We start from the raw sequence: 20,838 nt of genomic DNA, 5'->3' as shown, positions 1-20,838 counted from the left end.
GTTCGTTATGCGAGGCACCACTGTAGATTGAAAATATTCAGAGACTGTATTTTTATTATCTATTATAAGTAAATTTGGAAAGCTAGTCGTAACTAATAAAACTATGTGAATTTATGTTTATTTGTCCAGTTTTCTATTTCGAGGAAAATGTGAAAAACTGACACTTCTCATTTAACATTAAATTATTCAAATTTGAAAGCTTATTATCAAAAATAATGTAATTTAGAGACTAAAAAATTACTAGTAACAAATTTCAGTAATAAAATATGTAATTTCAATCTTTATTGTTTTAGCATACAACGATAAAGATTCGTCGTTAAGTAGAAACAAAGGAGTGATTTGCTTTGTTTCGCTTTATTACTTCAATTAAAAAAAAAACTACAATCTTATCGGAGAACATTACCGTTTTATTTGTGTCCATTAAAGAAGATATGTGCGCTTTCGTACGAAAATGTTAATGTCTACATTGTTTTCAGGTGAAAGGAGTAACTTATTCATTGGAGAAATTCCTAGGCGAAAATGTTTGGAACAAGAACAACAATGGCAATTGCGATTACCACAAGTCCCTCCTATGCAAATCGCACAAAAACACAACCTTGTATCAGTGCATTATTTATTTAGCTCCGGGAGATTATCATAGGTATGAACATGAGTTGTCTTCATTTTTATAGTATGATCATAATGGTTTTATATTTAAGGTTTCATTCTCCAGCGGAATGGACACCATCATACAGGAGGCACATCTGTGGAGAATTACTCTCGGTAAATCCGTCAATAGCCAAGTGGATTCCAGGGCTTTTCTGTTTAAACGAAAGAGCTGTTTATGTAGGTGAATGGGAACATGGCTTCTTCTCGTACACCGCTGTTGGTAAGTAAAATGAACATAGAATTGGGGCAGGTGTAAATTGGATGCGTTTTAGGTGCTACAAACGTGGGAAGCGTGAAGGTGTACTTTGACAAAACGCTGCAGACGAATCACAAGAAGTCGCCGATAGCAAACGAGAAGCTTCTAGATAGGAACATCAATCTTGGAAAAGGAGACATGATCGGAGAATTCCGGATGGGATCGACGATCGTGCTGTTGTTCGAGGCTCCCAAGAACTTCCAGTTCAATATTAGACCGGGTCAAAGAGTGCAGATGGGACAAGGGATCGGATGTACAAGCAATGCAGCAAAGGAATCCAAAGCCAAAGAAGTTTAGTATTATTCGAATTTTATTCGAAAATTGTGATATATAGATTGGATAGAGACTATATATTGTTTTTATTATGTTTTAATAATATATGTTTTGTTATAAAAAAAGAACACGAAATAATCAAGAACAATTGTATAGGCATTCATGTTGTAACCTTAAAACTTCCCATCCGAAACTCGTCCATCCTGGGAGCAGGTACCTTGCAAACACTTCCAATTTCTTTCCATCCTTACCCTTCATGTATGGTCGTACCACTTCCTCGAGCGGCGGTTTATGGGAATGAATTGCACTTGGTATACTAACTATAATCTTCCTGTTGCTTTTGGTCAATAACTCATTTGTGTAAGTAGCTTTAGTAGCTATAATTATCTGTTCAAAAGGAAGTTTAGCAGGTGGTTCAGTGAAATTAATAATTGGTTCACCGGATTTCGTGACTTTAAGCCAAAACCATTTGGCAGCCAGTTTAACATTCCATTTTTCAAATATATCTTCAGTCAATGCCTTCATGTGGCTCAGAGAATTTGTGCACCAAACTATTAATATACCTTCATCACTAAGCAAACTCTGAATAGGGATATCTGCAAGATGATCATTGCTCATCATCTGATACCCATTATTATTCTTCAGCTTCTTCCTTCTGACAGCCTTATTCAACCATGGTGGATCTATTACAATCACGTCATACTTGCATCCAGTTAAGAGAGAACCCAGTTGGCTGACATCCTTTGAATAAAATTCACAGTTGCTAGGAAACAAATAGTTAGCTTTGTTCAAAGTTATCATCAAAGAATTCTCATTTTTACCATTTAAATTTGTTGCTAATTCCACTCCAGAATTATTGTAAGTCTCTTCACTTAATCCAATAGCTTTTGAGTTTGAAGAATCCCCCTCATTATCTGAATTGACAATACCAGCATTCTTCAAATCCAACACAAACTTCTTAAATTCTCTGTCAATATATTGAGCATCATTCCACAAGTCCTCATAACTTTTATCTAGTTCTGAAGATTTTCTTTTCAAACTAACTTTCTTAAATGGACAATTTATTTCAAATAACTCATCTTTCATAATATAACTTGTATTATAAACACTCTCTTTGTAGACATTGTTAATAAATTGTTGATGAGATACAAAAACACAACTATCACTATCATATAAAACACTCATCTTTACATTAGCAAAATTTTATTCATAAATTAATATTAACATTGATCAAAAACATACAAAATATATTCTAACCTTAAAATTCAAATTGGTAATAATTCAACATCTATGTTCATTACTTTAAGAGATTGTAGATGACTCTGTTAATTACTTTTAAAGATTTAAAGATACAAAATTTAAAAAAAACTTATTTTACTAATTTGGTTTTATTACAAATTAACTTAAAGAAATTGGTATGAGATGAATCAACATGTCTAAGTATTATACATTATTTTTAAGTAATTAAATAAATAAAATATACACGTCTATTTGATTTAGTAAATAAGCATAGATATGAACTTAATGAATTTGAAAAAAATATCGAAAATAATTAAGTCACGAGTATATTAAATGATTTATTTTGTATTTACAAAACGTAACGTGAAGTAATACAAAGTAAAATGTATTTACATAAATTCTGTATTATACTTATAAAAAGAAATAACTAATTACCAATACCTTCAAGTACGTCTTCTGCTTCCTCTCGCAAGTTTTCAACTCGCTCCAATAATATCATCTGAAACAAAAAAATATGTAAAGTAAGAATCATAAAAATCTGAAGAATACATGCAAACTTGAAAATAATCATTTCATATTTACCTTGGCTGCAGCAATCAGTTGGTTTGCTAATTTTCTTGACATGTATTCAATGGCGTTCATAAGGTCTTCAGGTTTTGCCTTTGCAACACTTTGCAAAGTTTTGTACCCCGCTTGGAATAATTGTCGAGCGCGGTTCTAGAAGAAAACAAAAATTAATAAAAAAAAATCGAATAAATTGCAACACAAGATTTACTTGTTTAACAGAAGGCAGTGTCATGAGCGGTACCAATTCTTTGACGCAACAATGCGAAAGCCGTTCGCTCATCCCCTTGATCAACAGGGAGAAAGCCCAGAACTCTTCGAACTCTTCACAGAAATGGTAGACGTTCGAGGCAAACGTCGACGCGGAAGTCATCAAATTTTGAATCAAACCGCGATTTATATCGTACTTAATCGCCACATCATAGACGGACATTTCATTCCACAGATCGTACAACATGAGGGTCACATAGAATCTGTTCATGACACGCTTGGACACTTCAGTGATTTTCTTGTTCGTTATCATCTTAACAGCCACAGCTTCCGTTAATCCAAGAACTTTAGCTGTTTGTAACTCCCTGTTGTTCAATTTGTTGTACTGAAATATAAAGCGAGTTACATAATTGTTTGATTAGTTCATTAAAAGTACTTACTATATTGTAATAGGTAGCTAAAGATGGGTTGATTTGCTCTGATAAATCGTAAGGTGTTACCAGGTACATGAGGTGTAAACCAGTTAATAAAACTAACTTAAATTGGGCTTCCAGTAAATCCTCATAAAGCATATGAGCTTTAGCTAAATCTAAACCACCTAAATACAGAAAACCGACTATTAGTTTAGCTTCATTTTTTAATAGTTTAAGTGCAAACCTTTTATTGCTGCATGTCCCATTTGACTTATCACAAGAATACTATCATTGGTGACTCTGATCACAGTTTTTTCCGAAGTTTCCGGTGCTTCAGACACTTGTTGAGTCTAAGTTCAAATTTAATTAACTTTTAAATAATTATCTATTTCCTATAACTTACAGCTCCAACACTTGTATCCAAGGCAAAAGTCACGTTGTTTCTTTTTGTAATCACTTCCGTCTCGTTTCCTTGCACTTGCAGTGCTCCCATTTTGAACAATTCCCTTATGGCCGACTTCACGAGTCCTTTTAGATCCACCTCCAAACAATCTTTCTGCACTGCCAACAATGTACAGTTTGCTGCCTCATGAAGCTTATTCTTAGTGTTGGCTAGACCCAAACTAATACAGCTCAACAAGAAATGCCGTAAGCCTCTGGATTCATTTTCATGCATGCTGGACATCGCAACGTCCATCGGAGAAAGAAACAATTTGCGAACTTCGTTCAGTTCATTTGGGGCGCAAATAATTACACTTTCACCCAATTCGGATAAACCAGCGCGTCCAGCCCTTCCGGCCATCTGCTTGTACCTAGATAGATTAATGAAATCTCTTCCTATGTACGGATTTCTAACTATCACCTAATTCCACCAAATAAATAGATTTGTGTTTTTAGAACGGATCCTAAAACTTACCCTTTTTGCAGGCAAATTAACACCGGCTGCCAAGGTTGATGTACAGCAAATTACTGAAATCACGCCACGCCTGAAACCTTCCTCTATTATTTTCCTCTCTTCGGATGTTAAACCTACAAAATTATCAATAAAAATCTATTAATTAATAATAAAAAATAAAGAAAATTTACCAGAATGATGGTAGGCAATTCCATAAAGTATAGAAGTTTTCAGAATACTGCATAAGTTACCACTCTCTTCCTCTAGCGCTTTCAAAATATGCAGTTTCTCGTTGCTTTTGTACGTTTTCAGCTTTCTAAAATAATTAAATTTATCAATTATTATCTCTTTCAAACATTCCTGTTTTTTGTAAGGTAGATGACAATTTCTTCAAAAAAATTAAATGACACTAAAAAAAGGATCAGTATTGATTGAAAACTCTTATAAAAATTTCACAATCTAAAAGAAATGTGAAAATGCTACTAAAATGTATGTATTTAATTTACCCGAAAACCACTTTGCTAAGCAAAATAGCAACATTTTCGCAATTTTTCTTGCTTCGACAGAAAACCAAACACGAATCGTTGGGGATAACTTCCATAACTAATCCTCCTAAATGATCAGGGTCGATTTGTATAAGAGAATCAGCGTACTTCAAAAACAACAAAAACATGTTAACATCAAACAAACTCGAAATAAAATATATACCTTATAGTTCACTTTTCTTTCGAAAATGAAAATCTCTTCAGTGGTAACATCAACTTTAGCGATTTCGTCTCCGCACTTGATGTACTCTACCAATTCGACCGGCCGAAAGTCATTCACATACACATCAGCTTTCAAAAACGTGCATATATCCTTCAAATTCCCTATGGTTGCGCTCATGCCGATTATTTGAATGTCATCTACGTTTCAACAAATTAATGTAAAGCTAGATGATGTAAAGTAAACTTACTCTTCGAGACCAAGACTTTAGTTAAAAGTTCTTCTAAATTAGGACCTCTGCTGTTGTCGCCCACCAAATGGAGTTCGTCGACGACAATCAACCCCAGCTCATTCAGCCTGTCGTTTTCGATTAAACTGTTAATCAAACCTAAGGCTTTCTCAATGGTTGCTATATAAACAGAATTTTTCTTTCTCCGCTTCCTTGGAGGGAAATTACCTCTACCAGCTGCATATTCTTCCACAAGAAACTCCAGATCAACTGCAAAAGGCGAAAGCGACCAAACCTAGGACAAGAAATATTTCTTTGAAACGTTTTCTTCTAATCCTAAGTAACGTTTTACCTTCTCTTGTACAATTGCTACAAAGGGTAAAACGAATAAAACGTTCTTTCGCCTGCACAAAACTTCGCGCAAAAGCAAGATTTCGGCAACGAGAGTTTTACCTCCGCTTGTGGGTAGCGCGTAAATCAGATTCTTTCGCGATTTTATCGCCGGTAAATTCAAGCATTCGTTTTGCCAATCTGAAAATATATAGTTTAAAACACGTAAAGCTTATATAATTTCTTTACCATATAGCTTATCGATTCCTTTATATGTTTTCACCAGCTCTTTCACCTTATCTGGAAGCCCGTAAAACTGGCCGTAACTCCTGAAATTCACCTTTTCCTCGCACACCGTCTCGTTGAAGATCTTCGGTGGTGAAACACATTTATCCACGTTGTTCATCAAAGCTTTCTTCATCAAATCCCCAATGCTCTGACCTTCCACTGACATGTTAATTAGAGCATCGGCGAGTAACGAGTCGTCTTTCCACTCTTCAGGTGCAGTCATCAGTGATTTCTCCGCTTGTTGAATAGCTTTCTTTATGATTTGTGGACTTCTGAACGTTTGCTCCAGTAAATCCGTTATGGCTTTTTTGGTCGGCGTCTTTTTACCACCGTAGCAGATCGAACTCTCCAGATCATCAAAAAGCGTATCCATTTCCTCTCTGTACTTACTGCTTCCAAAACCAACAGTTTCTTTTGATTTCGACAAAACATTGTTTTTCGGCGAATTAATCCTTTCAACCTGTTGCGTGAATTGCGTATTGCAGAGCTGGCTGTAATCAGATACTCGTTTATCTATCTGTTTTGAACATCCAGCTTCAACCTCGTCAATATGTTTCAGAGCTTGACTACTTTCACAGAATTGAGTAAAACTAAATTTTGAAGGCTTATCTGGAAACACATAAAATATGACATTTCAGTAATGATTTAAACGCTTTATATTTATCAAACCTTTTGGAACTGCTGGCATTTTGAACTTTTGGCTGTTTTCACAAACTATTGCAGTTTTCAAATTGTTGCAATTTTCTAAAAATGAAATACAATGATACATGTGAGATATATTATTAATACAATAATACCTTTATTAGTTTCTGGTTCCTTTAATTTGTTCTTTTGGCTAGTCTCAGTGAATCTTAACTTTTCAGATATTTCTAAAATCAAAAGACTCTGCAAATAACAATGTTGAGTTTCAATTTATTATGCTTACCTTTTGAAACTGGTATCTCTCTATTATCATTTTGCTTTTTCATAGGTTGAGTATTGAAGATATCATCAAGATGTGATAAGGCTTTAAATTTTTTACTTGTAGATGGTTTACTTGTATCATTAGTCAAATTAGTTTCAGTCATGTCTTCCTCAAACAAATCCAAATCTTCATCACTGACAAATGCAGGAATGTAGGTATCTTTCACAGGGTTATTGCTATTTAATTTTGGAAGATGATCATCAGTGATTTTTGAAACCTCATCTATTTGTTTCAATATTTGTGTGCTGTTAAAGAGCTGTGAAAACTCAAAGTTGCAATTCTCTTGTGTTGTTTTCACTCTAATAGCTAAAAAATAATAAATAAATTAAAAGTTGTTTGTTATTAGTACAATGTAATTCTTACTAGTTGGAGATCTTGGAGTTAAAAGGTCTTTAAACAAATCATCATTATCACTCAAAGGACTTGGAATTTTGTTTGCAGCATTCAACTCCTTAATACCTTTCTGACTGAACATGTTGGTGCAGTCTTTCAAGCTTATTAGTGACTCATTAAAAGTCATATCAAATATTTTAGATTTTTTGGACTTTCTGTTCTGTGAATTACTACTCCTTACTCTCTTACAACTAATAGGAATTGGAGAATTTACAATAGAACACTCTGTATCACTGTCTTCTGCATTATCCTCGTTATTGGAATACTTCTTCAAGGACATTGCCCATTTCTTTTTCTTGGTCGATTGTTGTGAAGGCATTGTGAAATTGTTTAATAATGTGAGATCACTGTTCAATATATTTTCTACAAATAAAATTAAAATTTATTTAATTTACCTTGACAACTATCTGATTTTACAGATTTCATTAATACCTGTTAAATCCTTGCTTGTTCTATCCATTTGTTCGTATTTATTTTAGCGAAACTTTCAATTTTCTACATTATGCTACATTCACAAAACAATAATATATGAAGAAATATTAGCATAACCAACAAAAATAAATTATGCAACACAATTAACATGTTTTAATGAATGGTAATGAAACTAAAATTTTATGAATTATACATTTACGTAAACTGTAAAACAAATTTATAATTAGATAAAACATAATTGAAATTAAATATTTTACAAATTGAATTTAAAAACTTGCCAGATATTTGTAAGTAATTATAGATAATGTTGAATAGTTTTAACTTATTAGTAGAAAAATAATGAAAATGGTACCTCAAGGAATTAAGAACTGTTCATTAGCAAATTGTGATGAAGCAGTTTCAGTACGAATGATAATAGTTTAGACATTTATAAAAAAATATGTATATAAAGTTGCCAAATAAGCAAAGTTTATGGGATACTTTTGAAAAATTGATTGATTAATTTATTACGTTGATTTTTATTAGTTTATTTGGCAAAATACAAACACAAATATTTTAAATTACCTTATACAATGGGTGCAATATTAATTTCTCTTAATGTAAAGAAATCTGAAGCAGAATCTTCGATAGAACAGATACATTGACAGAAAATGAATATCAGACATATTCCACTCGGTTCAGAGCCACATAACTTTTCTTTGTGATAATGTTATGGTAACCTATAGGACCCTGCTCACAGTCCGCACAGACCAAGAACTTTTTGTTATCCACAGTGTTTGTAACCCCTACATTTTGAAAAGTGAACATATCGTCCACCAACCAAAAAGATTCAATGTTCTCAGTTTCAGTTGTGGAATCTCTATCCTTCTTCTGAGTGACGGTTGGCAAATCGAATTGCAATTGGGTAAAATTTGCAGTGGATGGGGTTAAAATCACAGAGGTGCAGTATTTGCATTTGATTGTTCTCACGTTCTTCCCATCCTGAATCTCCTGGCTGAAATCAGTTTTCTCCATTGTAATTCTAAAATAAAATTGTGTTTAATTGATGAAAACTATTACAAACTAATGTTTACTTTTCCTAAATTGAATAGGCTATGTATTTAGTGCCTTTTACAAGTAGTATAGTTAATGATTTCCTCAGCTAGGTGGAGCTGTATATTACGAATACCCGTGTTTCCGAACAATTTTGTACTTAGAAAAACGTAAATAGATTAGTACTATCTGGTACTATCTGTATTTTAGGTAATTGAATAAATAATACTCTATTCTATTATGTAATAACTTTTAATAACAATTAAAATAATTTATCTCAACACTTAACGCTTTTTATAAAGGCATGGTTTCAGACTGACGGTGGGTAATTGTTTTCCTTTAACGTTAGCGGTTTTCTTGAAATCAATGAAAAAGAAAATATCGTTGGCCAAATTGTTCCACGTCTTCTTAAAACCGAAATGACTTATACCGCTGATGAAAGTCTCCACTTTATCAAATCGGCTTTCGACTTCAGCTATCTTCAATATTCCCCTGAAAGTAAACAAAGTTATATTTGTTTTAATTAAAAACTTCATTTCCATACCCCATTTTGAGCACCCTGTTGGCTTCTTTAATATAATCCTGCAAATTTGTGCCCATCAAGGATAAGCAGAAGACAGCGACATCAACGCTCGAGTTTTCCAATGGGACATTGGACATGTCGCATGCTGTTACTGCATCATCGGAAGCTACCAAATCGAAAGAATGCACAGTGTTTTCAACGGATTTAGCGATCTTTGCGTCCCCGCAACCGAAATCAGCGATGACAAGATTCTTGGACCTAAAATGTTATATTAGTAAGATTGTATTTCTTTTTCAATGGTTTTCTTACATTTTTTTAATGCTCTCAATGATGACATCAACTGGGTTTATTGGCCACCTGTTCACTTGCTGACTGAAACCTTCGTGGTAAGCTTTGAAAGCGGCTGGATCACTTTGGAACATGGCTTTCGCTTCGCTTCCGTCCGTTGTGTAGATTTGCTCATTGAGATACCTAAATCTGGCCGCTTTCAATTTCTCCATCATTCTCTCTCGCAACGGCAATTTTGCCATTTTCCTCTTTCCAGCCAATTTAACTGGTTTCGTCTTTGCTTCGTTCAACATATTGTATAGCTTCAACTTCTTCTCATCCTGCAGAATCTTAGCTAAATCTACACTTTTCTCACTAACATTGTTACGTTTATAATCGATATTCGAATCTACATTTGAATGCATTAAATTCGCTTTCTTTTTCGCCTTTTTATTTTCCATGTGTGGAAACATTGAACTAGTAGTTGTGTCTTCTGCTTCAACTTTTACTTCTTCCTTCTTTTCAATCAATTCAGTTTTTACTTTCTTGTTATTGGACTCATTATCCAGTTTCTCATTTGTTTTCTGCTTATTACTTAAATGTCCTTTATTCTTCTTAACATTCTTAAAGTCTTTACTATCATCTTCTTCCTTATCAGTAATTAATTTTCTATTTTCATTTTTATTACCAATATTGTTAACTTTATTTTTCTTACTTTTAAGCTTCTTCTTTTTAACCTTTTTTTCAACTTTACTTTCATTTTCTTGTTTTTCATTAATTAATTCTACTTTATTGATTTTAATTTCCTTACTTGCTTTATTCTTGTTTTTAACAGGCTTCTCCTTTTTAAACTTCTTTCTTTCAACATTAGTTTCATTTTCTTGAACTGCAGTTTTCAACTGAGGTTTGTCTTTCTTAATTTTGTTACCAAGTTTTTCATTCTTCACATTTTCAGAAACTTCAATACTTTGCGTTACAACTTTATTTTTTTTGTTTGGTTTCACTGTGTTCACACTTGAATCTGATTTGCTTACTTCTTGTTTCTTATCATCACCATCAGTTTTCTTAAGCAATTTCTTCTTTTTGGTAACTTTAACAGTCTCAGCAGCATTTATATCTTCAACACATTTGTTCAACTTCTTACCAAACGATCCACTGAGAATTGCAGACAGCTCACTCTGCAACTTCTCAACATTATATTCTTCTTTGGGTTTCTCAATTACCTTGGATTTCTTGTTCAGCTTATTGAAAGCCTTCTTCGACTTAACCTAAAATTATATTTAAATTGATGAATATATGACTATAATTAGACTGACATGGTACATACCTTAACCAAAGCTTGGTTTTCCTCTCCAACTTTATTGTTAGCAACTTTTGGCTTCTTCACCTTCATTTTGTATTAATAATTAAACAATATTTAAAGAAACATGCATGCTTTTCACATGCCAGTCAAAAATTTGTATTTAACAACAAACAGGATTGCCAACAGAAGACAAATTTATACAGGCTTTAAAGAATATACAGGGTGGCTTAAATCACAAAATTTGATACGAAAATATTTTATTTGTTAACAAAAAAGATCTGTAAGCATTAAAAAAAATATTCTGATTTTTATTTCAATTTAAACAAAAAATAAAATTTAAATTATTACGTTTAGCATTTGGTAAATATCCACATTTACCAAAACTATTCCTGTTGTTGAACTAACCAAATGTAACATAATTTTCTCTTGTTTCTATCAGTATCAAAAAGTCAATTATTATTACATATTTCGATTTTTCTAATTAAGATATTCGAAAACGCTTTTTTTGTTTTCTGTTCTGGCGATTTGATTCATCCAAAGTCTTAGTTCGTATCTCGTTTACTTGCAATTGTTGATCGCTTAGTCCATCTTGCACGTCTCTAGGTACTTCTGATATGGTATTTGCGCAAATTGCATTCAGAATCCAAATCAATTGCTAAAACAGTAAATCTTATTATAGATACTTTAAAAGTAAAACAAAGAAATAGATCCAACCGTAAATAGAATGATGAAAGTAAACTTGACGCCAAGAACTTTCCAATACTCAGGAGTGAAATGATACTTATTAGATGCATTGTAATGATACCTATAGCTTTTGTAGAAGCACTGGTTCGTAGACAGGAAATGCTGCTTCTTTTCAACATTGGCCAAATTAAAATCGGCGGTGTTGAAAACTAAATAGGAAATATTTTTAAACTGCTGAATGTACTTTTATTTACTCACCTGAAAGTGTAGTGTTTACAAAGTTCTTCATAGATCCAGTTTCGAACCTGTGAATCTCTCGGGTGATCGTGTTTGAGGTGAAGGCAATCACGAAAGCCTAAAGCCATTAAAATATTGAATATGTTTATTCACTATTTTCTTGTCTTATTACATTAGTCAAGATTCCTAGACGAGTGGCCAATTGAAAGACGACATTCCAAGCTCCAATACCCGGAAGTCTACTAATCAAAGGTCTCTTGTAGGTTGCTACACGTTTGACAGCATCCAATCTAATCTCTATGATGTTGTTCAGCAATGCGAGGAGCGGCGCAAGAGGCAAAGCTGATATGAAGAACGTTACGAAGCCGTATTGAATGGCTGGGAAGGTTAATATTAAAATTAAGTGAAGTGTAAATAGGATATTTGGCACAGTTTTACCAATTTCCATGTAATCTTTAAGCATGCAAAATTTCGGATTGTTCTCGAGTTTGTAATCCCTCTCCCAACTAGGTAGTTTAGTCGATTCGTCGACTTTCGTCAATTTTGCTTTACCTCTCTTTAATAATCTGCACTTGGAAAGTAAATTAGTCAAATTTGAATTATTTTAAAATGAATTACCTTATCACGATCACAATGATCTGACCAACGGACGATCTGAACAATAGGACAAAGAGGAGCAATATGGTGATTCCAACGATGCACCCGGGAGGATGGCACAAATCGGAATACAATGGTATAGTTTTGACGGACATGTCTCCAGGATGAGTATACAATCGACCCTAAAATGATAAAAAAAGTATTTTTATTAACAAATAACTTCAACCACATGAGAGACATAACCTTGATCAGGGCTAAATAGAAAACTGGGAAATAACTATTGGCGAACCCGAGCATGTAAGATTTGTAGATGCAAGAGTTGTGAAATTCCACGTATGTTCTTGGATTCTCTCGGATTGTCAGCAATATTGCTAATTTAGTGTAGATCTACGAACGAAATAGTTAATTTTGTTTCAATGGTAGACAATTGGTTTAAATTACAGGAGCAAATATTTTCATGAATATCAAGTTGATGAGACTAGAAAGGGCCATTATTATAATATTCAGATGGTTTTTTAGCACTTCTATATCGTTTCCCAATATGAAACCGGCGACGGTGAATTTTATCATCATAGCGCTGAAAATTGCCAACACTACGATGAAAATCTAAAACATACTATTGAGTGAGAGAATTCGTGTATTTTTCAATCATTTTGTTTAGTACCATGCATAGGCAGGAGAACACAGTTACCGAGTAATTCAAGGATTTGATGAGGTTCGGTATGTAGGGTTCTTCTTCACCGGTGAATTTCGATGGTCTTCTGTATTTGGTTCTCTCGTAATATTGTAATCTATTTAAAATTATTGATTATTTAAATCTTGTAAAACAAATATCCGTTTTTTTTGTGGATACTTCATAAAATCAATGAAATATAGAAACCTATACCTTGTGGCTGTATTGGCTTCGACCGTCATGAGGTTCCATTTGAATCTGAGCTCGATCTCTCTGCGTTTCCAGAGTTGCATAAAAATGGTAGACCAAAAGGACATCAAAATCGAATAAATTATATTCGCGGAATTATCGAACAGTAGAACGATCTTCGCCATTTCGCAAGAGTACTTCAACGGCACAAAGTTGCAATAACGAGCGTCTAAGCATCTGGGACACATAACTGCATCGCTTTTACAATAATCTCTACTGCAAAAATAAATACGTTGACGATGGAAAATACTCAGTCAAAACAAATACATTAGCGGATTTTCATCATCTAACGTCAGGAAAACGATGATGAAGCACAGTAAGCCGACTAAAGCAGCAGGCACCAACATTCTGTTGTAGAATCCTAAAAACGCAAAATAGAATGCCACCTCAGGTCCGTAATATTTCCTGATCAAATGTAACGGCTGCATTTTGTAGAAGTAGCTGAGCCTTGACCAAAATCTACCCAATAACTAAAAATTGAATAAAATAGTTATTCGAAGCTCTAATCACTTATAACTGTTTACTTGTCTGTCGCTGATCGGTCCTTGTTCGGGCCACGTCAAAGTGCTATCATGGAGCGGATAAGCGTTTATTAATATACCTTGTGTGATCATCCTGGTTATTCCTCTATCCTGAAATTCATTCGAGAATTTGGTCCTAATAATCAAACGATGCAACGCCAAGGTTCTCTCTGCGCTAGTCATAGTGGTCGCGTTATTCCCAGAAAGCGTTTGTCTTTAAAATACATCATTTAAACAACGTTCAACATTTACTTCTTAACTCTTCAAATTACGGTGCTCTTAAGGTAAGTGGGTTCTTGGGATCGGGTCTACTGCAAATGGTATGAACAAAACTCTGCTTGTAAAATGCTGATTCCCTCATCTTCTTCAAATTTTGCTTTTCCAATACGATATTGTGAGCTTTAACTATCTCCATGAGTACCTCCAAAACGCAATGCAATTTGATGAACACCAAATCATTATTTCTCTAAATAAAATCTTTATTAGATAATTCGCAAGTATTAAACAAAAATAACTCACTCCTCCTTTGGCTATTTCAATTTCAACTCCTGCTTTTCGCAATCCGTTGATGTAGAAGGCCAACTTATCCATTTCATCCCTAGACTTTTTCTGGCTGCTGACCAAGATGTAGTCAATCTTTCGCCTCTCATCGTCAAAGTAACAGGACTTTGACCAAATCTGGTCTCCCACGGGATTGTGCAGGATACTCGGACGATGCTAAAAATATTCTTAACATTATTATGATTCGGCAATTGATGATGTTTTAACAACATACCATGTCAGTTTCGCACTTTTAATATGTCAATAATTTGCTTGGATCAGCAAGTCAAAAAATAACAAGAAAAAATAATGTAAACATGTAAAATTAATATGTTAAGATGATTTTTCTTCATATCAAATTATTTGACAACTGTGTGAATAAATATTAGCGTTTTGAGAAGCAAAAATATGCATGTTTTCAAGATTTTAATTTATATCTAGCTATCCAGATATATTATGTCAAAGTACAAATGTCTTCTTATAGGAAGAGAAGTATTTTAACAAATCCCAATGGAGTGAGTAATAATAATTGATTAATAATTGATTTTGTACAAATAAATTATATTTTATTATTTGATAGTTGGATAATTTAGAAGATAAACTGCTTGCGTGTGATGAGAAATTGAAAGTTCTGTTGGAGTCTAACGTTGAGAAACGTGATGGGAATTATTTCAGAGACAACGAGAGAACGATCGATTATGTGTTTGTCTACAATTTGCATTCCAAAGAGAAATTCAAGGAGTTGGTTAACAAATACATCGAAAACTTAGAAGAAGCAGGATTGGAATTCGAATCAGAGAACTCGGAGCAGTTCCCGCATCTGCTCTTCATCAAAGTTCATGGTCCCAGAAGTGTGCTTATACGTTACGCTTACGTAATGAGTATAAATCTCAGTTGCGACAATAAAACGGAAATGCCTCCATCACACAGAAACTTCAATTTTAACTTCCTGTTCACCGAGCTAACAAGACCGGATGAAAGCACTAACTTTTATAAAAGAAATACGTAAACGATTAGATTTTAACAAAAACTAGTTTTGTTTTAATTTGATAATATTTTTAGAGAGTCCATTTCTGGACAGAGACCTTCGGACATCACGAGCGCAGAAAGGATCATGGTGATACATCAGATCTTGTCCAAGGCAAAATACGGTGACCAGGAGCATGAATTCGGGTTGGAAACTTTGCTGAAGAACAAATACCTGCAAGACGCATACGCTTTGCACGATGGCACATACAAATGGACGACGTCTGGGCCTTTGAACGATCGTCAACTTCTTTCGAAATATTGGGCGAACTTCGGTATGTGCTTCAAGCTGCAGCCGTTGGAGTTGATTCAAAAGTATTATGGACCCGAGGTTGGATTCTATTTCTCCTTTCTCGGATTCTACAACAGGATGTTGATAACTGCTATGATCTTCGGTTTGGCCACGTCCATCTATGGAATTCACACCTATGACACGGAAAAAAATGTAGTCAGGTATTGAAAGTTAAATGCGTTTAAACGATCATTTAAGGATGTTATTATTTCAGTCATGAGATTTGTAATTCCGATATCATTTTGTGCCCTTTCTGCCACTATGAGAGTATCTGTACATACATTCCTCTGAGATCGTTCTGCTGGAGTTCAAAGATCAGTTATATTCTGGACAACACGTACAGCTTCGTTTATACCATATTCGTTTGTTTGTGGGGTTAGTTTTTATACTTTAAATTAATGGAATAATGAAATATGTTTTTATGAAGCAACGTTTTGCTACGAAATTTGGAAGAGAGAACAAGCAATTTTGATTTACAAATGGAATTTGCTGTATTTGGAACACGATCCTACTATGAGGTAAATTATAATTTTTGAAAACAAAATAGTTTCCAATAATTAATTGAGTAGACCCCAATTTCCTTTGTTAACTAAGTACAAAAGGGTTTCCAAGTATAATGGAAAGGTCGAACCTTACGTGCCGACTCAAATTCGCTTAGGAAAAATGATCTTTTCGACGTTCATCATTATACTTGCCGTAACTAAGTTATTTTCTTATTAATGTAAATATATAAGTAATTAAACTAATTGTAGTGTTTGATCGTCCTTGCAATTGTGGTGAGTATCATTGCTTATAGGTTGGCCGTGCGGTACGCTTTAGCTGGATACACCAAGAACGAATTCATCAGGAGTTACGCGTCGATGGTGGCAACATTAACTGCAAATTCCATAAGTTTGACCATCCTAATACTTTTTGAATATGTATCTTATATTAGTATATGCAGCTACATATTATTTGACCGTTGTTAATTTTAGCTTTACACATTTCTGGCCCGAAAATTAACCGATTACGAGAATCCCCGCACTCAATCTGAATACGACAAATCTTTTACTTACAAGCAATACATTCTAAGCTTCGTAAACGGTTATTCCGTAATATACTACACGAGTTTCTTCAAGGTATTATTAGCTTCATCTTTTGAATTACTCAATGCAACTTTTTGTTCTTAGGGAACATATTTCACTTATCCTGGAGATAGAGAGCAGTACGATAATTTAGGGGTACTAAATTCTGATGTTTGCGCACCGTTCGGATGCATTCTAGAAGTTAGCATGCAGCTGGCAATAATTCTTTTGGGTAAAAATTTGTTCAAGAGCTCATTGGAAGTGATAATACCGTAAGTCTTGATTTCAAAAGTTAAAGTAATCGAAGAAAACAAAAAAGTAAATATTGTACTTTTTTTTTATTGTAGTGAAATTTTATATATATTCAAAAAAAGAAAATATAATATTAGTATAATGCCTGTATGGGAAATCAACTATTTGGATGTTCGCGTTGACTATTATTTCCTCTACAGAGATTATAAAGATATCAGTAAGTTATTTTAATTTCTTTAACTGATGAAATTCAAAATTACACTCATCATTTGTATCTTCCGATGAAAATAATTGCAGTTTTACAATATGGTTATATAATCTTATTCTCCGCGGTTTTTCCTCTGGCTCCGCTTCTGGCGATCATTTACAACACTTTGGAGATACGTATCGATGCTTATAAGTTAACGAGGGTCTACAGAAGACCTTTGCCAGTTCGCACTGAGGGAATTGCGGCCTGGAACGTGATTCTTCAAGTGTTGACTGTCATCGGTATAGCGACAAATGTGAGTTGAAGTAATATCCAGAAGAAGCAAGTGCATTTATTGGATTTCAGGCTTTCCTCGTAGCATTCACCACACAATTTGTTCCGTACCTGTTGCGCGTCTACGGCGATGCCACTTCTTTCATCTCGTACACATTTTCCGGTAAAACTTTAATAATTGTATTTATTTCTTCTTGGTGTGATGCACGTGTTTTTCAGAGTTTGCAGTCGACGATTACCGTGGGGTGACAAAGGGAAATATGTCGGGGAACATATGCTATTATAAAGGGAAGAGACATCCTCCCAATCACGCTGAGAAGTACAAGCCTACCACCACGTATTGGTACGAGTATGCATCGAGAACCTTGACAGTCATCATTATTGAAGTGAGTATTTCCATATTTTAAACAACGATATAAGCATTATTGCATTAATCATCAGGTCCTCGTCATGTGTTTCACAAGTCTTATAGCTTTTGCTATACCGGATGTTCCGAGGAGCATTAGGGAACGTATAGCTAACCAAGAGCGTTTGGATATGGAGTTGCGGGAAAAAAATATGACTCGCAACATTAAGAACAAGGATAGGAACAGTCGGGCCATCAGCATCAGCTCCGACATTCGCTTAAGGAAATAAAAATAAGTCGGGATAATTATCAAAGACTATTTATTTAGACTAAGTGATTAGTAATCTCAATCATTGGTAACTTCAGTGCGTGAGTGTCTCTTTGGCTCTTGCTTAGTACGGGGTATCATTGCAGCGTTCGATGGAGCAGACTTCGCAGCCATGGGGCATCTCGGCGTGGGGAATGCAGAATTTCGGGTCTGGGGTGCATCCTCTATCCCAGCCTTCTGTAAATGCCGAATAGAACGATGTTAATAATAATCACAGTTAATTAAACTAAGAGAACATACTGCTTTCGCTCATTTGTTCTATTTCGTAGCAGTAGGATCCTTGGCAAGTTGGGGTGTTGCTGTCAACGGTGCTGCATCCCATGCACTTGTAGCAGCTTATGGCATCTCCTAATGAACGAAAGAAATAGTTTTAATTAAATATTTAGTATTTGTAATATTCTGTCTGAATTTACCCAAGCTGACGAGAGCGAGGAAGACCATGGCAAGGGCGAGGGTGGTGGTGTACTTGTTGAAAGCCATTGTTTTCTGTTCGTAGGCACAGCTGGAACTGATGTCTCAGCATGTCTGGACGAGGTTTATATACTGCGCAGCCAACATTTTTCTCCCGATATTTTTGGGTAAATAGATACAATTAATAATGTTTCAGCGAGTCCAAAAAGGTTTCCCAGATACGCACAAATCGCCAGTTATTACACACACATTATGCTATTTTAAAACTGCACTTCAGATAGTTTTATATTATAATAATTTTGCGAATTAATGGACTTAATGACCTATTATTATTCTATTTGTAATCATTGTGTTTTGTCCATGCATCAACACATCCATTGTGCGAATTTTTGAACTATTTGAATTCGATTATTTCAATAAACTTTAATCATTTGTTCAATTATATTGCTTTCCTTAGTTCATGCAATTTAATATGAATTTAATTACAGGATGAAAAATGCAATTATACAAAATCGTTTATTTTTAATCATCTATTTGTAACATTTATTGTAGATGTTATCACACCTCTTTGAAAACTATTTTAAACTTCATTACTTTCTACTCTGCATCTACACTATTTGATATGGATTTAAACGATATAAAATGAAACCAAATTTCATCGATTATTATGCTCTTTATAACCATTATTTTGTTAACTATCACACATCTCTTTGAGATCTATTTCAATAAGCTTTAATTACTTCCTAGTAGTCTGTAACTACAACTTTGCATACATTTCATAGATTTTTATATAGATTCATTAAAGTTATGGAATAACCCTTGTAATTGAATACACGTGTTTGCACCAAAGTTTTAGAACCTCAGAAGCAGCGCGTGATTTTTTTAAGTGGAAATTATCAACAACAATCCATTGACAGGACAAAAAAAACAGGCAGAGTCTACGTGCATGGAAACGAGAGGAGTACTTTGAAAGTACTGATATCGATTAATAATTTTGGTCAAGTAAAGATTGTGTCTGTGTGATTGATTGGTGTCGGGGGCAAAAATACTCGAGTGCCGTGTGCAAAGTATTTTTCGTGCGCAACATTTCAAAAAATTTGATAAGAGCTCTCCGAGTTTCGAATGTCCTCAGTATTTCGATCATTCGAAGCTCAAAGTGCGACGTCCTCTGGTTTATATCGTTCCATTGTCTTCTACGTAAATAGATCGTTCGATATTTCATTTATATATTTAGTTTTGGTGTACATATTTACTTTTAGAATGTACATGAGATAACTAATACATTTGTTGTGACATTAATATTTTTATATATGGGGACAAAAGTCAAAGTCGGTGTAATGTGCGTAACAAAATTGAAACAAAAATCATTCGTTTTTTGTTGGAAAACATCGAACAATTTAGTAATTACGAGAACTTAAGAAATATAAGAACAAGAAAAAGTTAAATAAATAAATTAAATAAGTACTACAAACACATAAATATTCTAGTTTATAGAATAAAATAAATTTATTATATTTGATTTTTCCAATTACCAAACAAATAAAATAATAGAAATAGTCTACATCAGCGTTTCTCAACCTTTCCACTGTGTGACCTAACATATTTATTTGTAGTTGTACTGTCACCCATTAGTTTTTATCAGTTTTAGGTGAGAAACGCTGGTCTACTTAATATTATTTTTTTCTTAATGAACTAATATTATTATATTATGTCATTACCTAGGTTGTAAATTAACGCAAACTCCATTAACAGATTTAAGAATTGCGAAATTTCCTAATATCATATCAAATCCGGGTACCGGGTTAATCTTAAAGTTCTTCAGGATTTTGACACGGTATATTTCATAACCATCATGGCGTATTTTTTTCCTGAAATAATCCAATCATCAGCGCATTAAAAATTCTAAATCTAGACATACCTATGCAGTTTCGAGGACCAGCACTGAAAGGGCGAAACAAAACTCGTTCCTTTTGGCGCTGTTCTCCGGTGTGAATCTTTCCGGATCGAAATGATCGGGGTTGGGAAAATATTCAGGATCCCTGTGCAAACCGTGAAAGTGCACGCAAATGTTTGTCTTTGCCGGTATAAACATCCATCTTAACAAAACAACTTTAAGTTTTTTAACAATTTGTATGTAAGCTTACCAATGGTGATGTCCTTCCGTATAAGCCTC

The 20,838-nt window shown here is 34.1% G+C and overlaps 7 protein-coding genes across 7 annotated transcripts; 2 read left to right on the top strand and 5 right to left on the bottom strand.

Moving 5' to 3' along the window:
- Positions 1 to 458: 458 nt before the first annotated feature.
- On the top strand, positions 459 to 1,283 carry LOC108562324 (phosphatidylserine decarboxylase proenzyme, mitochondrial-like; the record flags this gene model as incomplete). Its single annotated transcript, XM_017920616.1, has 3 exons — positions 459 to 640; positions 699 to 868; positions 921 to 1,283. Coding segments are annotated over 3 exons (633 nt in total), but the record flags the coding sequence as incomplete, so codon positions are not given.
- LOC108562323 (methyltransferase-like protein 4) lies at positions 1,197 to 1,978 on the bottom strand. The gene has a single exon (XM_017920614.1). It carries the CDS (start codon positions 1,976 to 1,978, stop codon positions 1,316 to 1,318), a length of 663 nt encoding a protein of 220 aa, XP_017776103.1. The 3' UTR covers positions 1,197 to 1,315.
- Positions 1,979 to 2,766: 788 nt separating this feature from the next.
- Positions 2,767 to 7,921, bottom strand: LOC108562325 (helicase POLQ-like). Its single transcript, XM_017920617.1, has 18 exons — positions 7,840 to 7,921; positions 7,378 to 7,770; positions 6,976 to 7,320; positions 6,848 to 6,919; positions 6,720 to 6,794; positions 6,012 to 6,659; positions 5,785 to 5,963; positions 5,454 to 5,727; positions 5,207 to 5,403; positions 5,005 to 5,150; positions 4,690 to 4,814; positions 4,520 to 4,632; positions 4,007 to 4,465; positions 3,848 to 3,953; positions 3,631 to 3,788; positions 3,192 to 3,575; positions 2,999 to 3,133; positions 2,767 to 2,915 (listed from the first exon to the last, which is right to left on the bottom strand). The coding sequence occupies exons 1-18, from the start codon at positions 7,865 to 7,867 to the stop codon at positions 2,844 to 2,846; spliced, it is 3,909 nt and encodes a 1,302-aa protein (XP_017776106.1). The 5' UTR covers positions 7,868 to 7,921; the 3' UTR covers positions 2,767 to 2,843.
- A 462-nt stretch (positions 7,922 to 8,383) lies between these two features.
- Positions 8,384 to 8,983, bottom strand: LOC108562327 (guanine nucleotide exchange factor MSS4 homolog). The gene is made up of 2 exons (XM_017920618.1): positions 8,913 to 8,983; positions 8,384 to 8,860 (listed from the first exon to the last, which is right to left on the bottom strand). Exon 2 carries the CDS (start codon positions 8,851 to 8,853, stop codon positions 8,497 to 8,499), a length of 357 nt encoding a protein of 118 aa, XP_017776107.1. The 5' UTR covers positions 8,854 to 8,860; positions 8,913 to 8,983; the 3' UTR covers positions 8,384 to 8,496.
- Positions 8,984 to 9,107: 124 nt separating this feature from the next.
- Positions 9,108 to 11,133, bottom strand: LOC108562322 (ribosomal RNA-processing protein 8). The gene is made up of 5 exons (XM_017920613.1): positions 10,989 to 11,133; positions 10,432 to 10,929; positions 9,704 to 10,386; positions 9,416 to 9,652; positions 9,108 to 9,363 (listed from the first exon to the last, which is right to left on the bottom strand). Exons 1-5 carry the CDS (start codon positions 11,052 to 11,054, stop codon positions 9,156 to 9,158), a joined length of 1,692 nt encoding a protein of 563 aa, XP_017776102.1. The 5' UTR covers positions 11,055 to 11,133; the 3' UTR covers positions 9,108 to 9,155.
- A 430-nt stretch (positions 11,134 to 11,563) lies between these two features.
- On the bottom strand, positions 11,564 to 14,516 carry LOC108562321 (anoctamin-3-like). Its single transcript, XM_017920612.1, has 13 exons — positions 14,445 to 14,516; positions 14,198 to 14,391; positions 13,929 to 14,139; positions 13,672 to 13,874; positions 13,369 to 13,620; positions 13,147 to 13,273; positions 12,924 to 13,088; positions 12,726 to 12,869; positions 12,504 to 12,664; positions 12,324 to 12,451; positions 12,058 to 12,263; positions 11,907 to 12,003; positions 11,564 to 11,619 (listed from the first exon to the last, which is right to left on the bottom strand). The coding sequence occupies exons 1-13, from the start codon at positions 14,514 to 14,516 to the stop codon at positions 11,564 to 11,566; spliced, it is 2,016 nt and encodes a 671-aa protein (XP_017776101.1).
- A 419-nt stretch (positions 14,517 to 14,935) lies between these two features.
- Positions 14,936 to 18,216, top strand: LOC108562319 (anoctamin-5-like). The gene is made up of 13 exons (XM_017920611.1): positions 14,936 to 14,980; positions 15,046 to 15,470; positions 15,528 to 15,944; positions 15,998 to 16,008; positions 16,211 to 16,301; positions 16,580 to 16,703; positions 16,758 to 16,901; positions 16,953 to 17,119; positions 17,237 to 17,316; positions 17,397 to 17,602; positions 17,653 to 17,743; positions 17,800 to 17,966; positions 18,022 to 18,216. The coding sequence occupies exons 1-13, from the start codon at positions 14,936 to 14,938 to the stop codon at positions 18,214 to 18,216; spliced, it is 2,163 nt and encodes a 720-aa protein (XP_017776100.1).
- Positions 18,217 to 20,838: the final 2,622 nt, after the last annotated feature.

This window comes from Nicrophorus vespilloides, unplaced genomic scaffold (assembly GCF_001412225.1).
Source record: "Nicrophorus vespilloides isolate i.1.1-1 unplaced genomic scaffold, Nicve_v1.0, whole genome shotgun sequence".
Taxonomy (NCBI): domain Eukaryota; kingdom Metazoa; phylum Arthropoda; class Insecta; order Coleoptera; family Silphidae; genus Nicrophorus; species Nicrophorus vespilloides.
The sequence above is the reverse complement of the archived record's forward strand: the minus strand, read 5'-3'. Positions and strand labels throughout refer to the sequence as shown.

What these genes read in the sequence shown, in the direction of transcription:
- LOC108562323 (XM_017920614.1), bottom strand. Translation starts at nt 1,978, where the DNA reads ATGATAACTTTGAACAAAGCTAACTATTTGTTTCCTAGCAACTGTGAA.
- LOC108562325 (XM_017920617.1), bottom strand. Translation starts at nt 7,867, where the DNA reads ATGGATAGAACAAGCAAGGATTTAACAG. An exon ending in TAGCAATTGTACAAGAGAAG is followed by an intron (nt 5,728 to 5,784) that starts GTAAAACGTTAC and finishes TTCTTGTCCTAG; the next exon opens with GTTTGGTCGCTTTCGCCTTT. An exon ending in CACTGCCTTCTGTTAAACAA is followed by an intron (nt 3,134 to 3,191) that starts GTAAATCTTGTG and finishes GTTTTCTTCTAG; the next exon opens with AACCGCGCTCGACAATTATT.
- LOC108562327 (XM_017920618.1), bottom strand. Translation starts at nt 8,853, where the DNA reads ATGGAGAAAACTGATTTCAGCCAGGAGATTCAGGATGGGAAGAACGTG.
- LOC108562322 (XM_017920613.1), bottom strand. Translation starts at nt 11,054, where the DNA reads ATGAAGGTGAAGAAGCCAAAAGTTGCTAACAATAAAGTTGGAGAGGAA. An exon ending in ATTGAGAGCATTAAAAAAAT is followed by an intron (nt 9,653 to 9,703) that starts GTAAGAAAACCA and finishes ATAACATTTTAG; the next exon opens with GTCCAAGAATCTTGTCATCG. An exon ending in AACAGGGTGCTCAAAATGGG is followed by an intron (nt 9,364 to 9,415) that starts GTATGGAAATGA and finishes GTTTACTTTCAG; the next exon opens with GGGAATATTGAAGATAGCTG.
- LOC108562321 (XM_017920612.1), bottom strand. Translation starts at nt 14,516, where the DNA reads ATGGATAAGTTGGCCTTCTACATCAACGGATTGCGAAAAGCAGGAGTT. An exon ending in TCTATTTAGCCCTGATCAAG is followed by an intron (nt 12,665 to 12,725) that starts GTTATGTCTCTC and finishes TTATCATTTTAG; the next exon opens with GGTCGATTGTATACTCATCC. An exon ending in GTCTAGGAATCTTGACTAAT is followed by an intron (nt 12,004 to 12,057) that starts GTAATAAGACAA and finishes TAATGGCTTTAG; the next exon opens with GCTTTCGTGATTGCCTTCAC.
- LOC108562319 (XM_017920611.1), top strand. Translation starts at nt 14,936, where the DNA reads ATGTCTTCTTATAGGAAGAGAAGTATTTTAACAAATCCCAATGGA. An exon ending in TTTTAACAAATCCCAATGGA is followed by an intron (nt 14,981 to 15,045) that starts GTGAGTAATAAT and finishes ATTATTTGATAG; the next exon opens with TTGGATAATTTAGAAGATAA. An exon ending in TCATCGGTATAGCGACAAAT is followed by an intron (nt 17,603 to 17,652) that starts GTGAGTTGAAGT and finishes ATTGGATTTCAG; the next exon opens with GCTTTCCTCGTAGCATTCAC.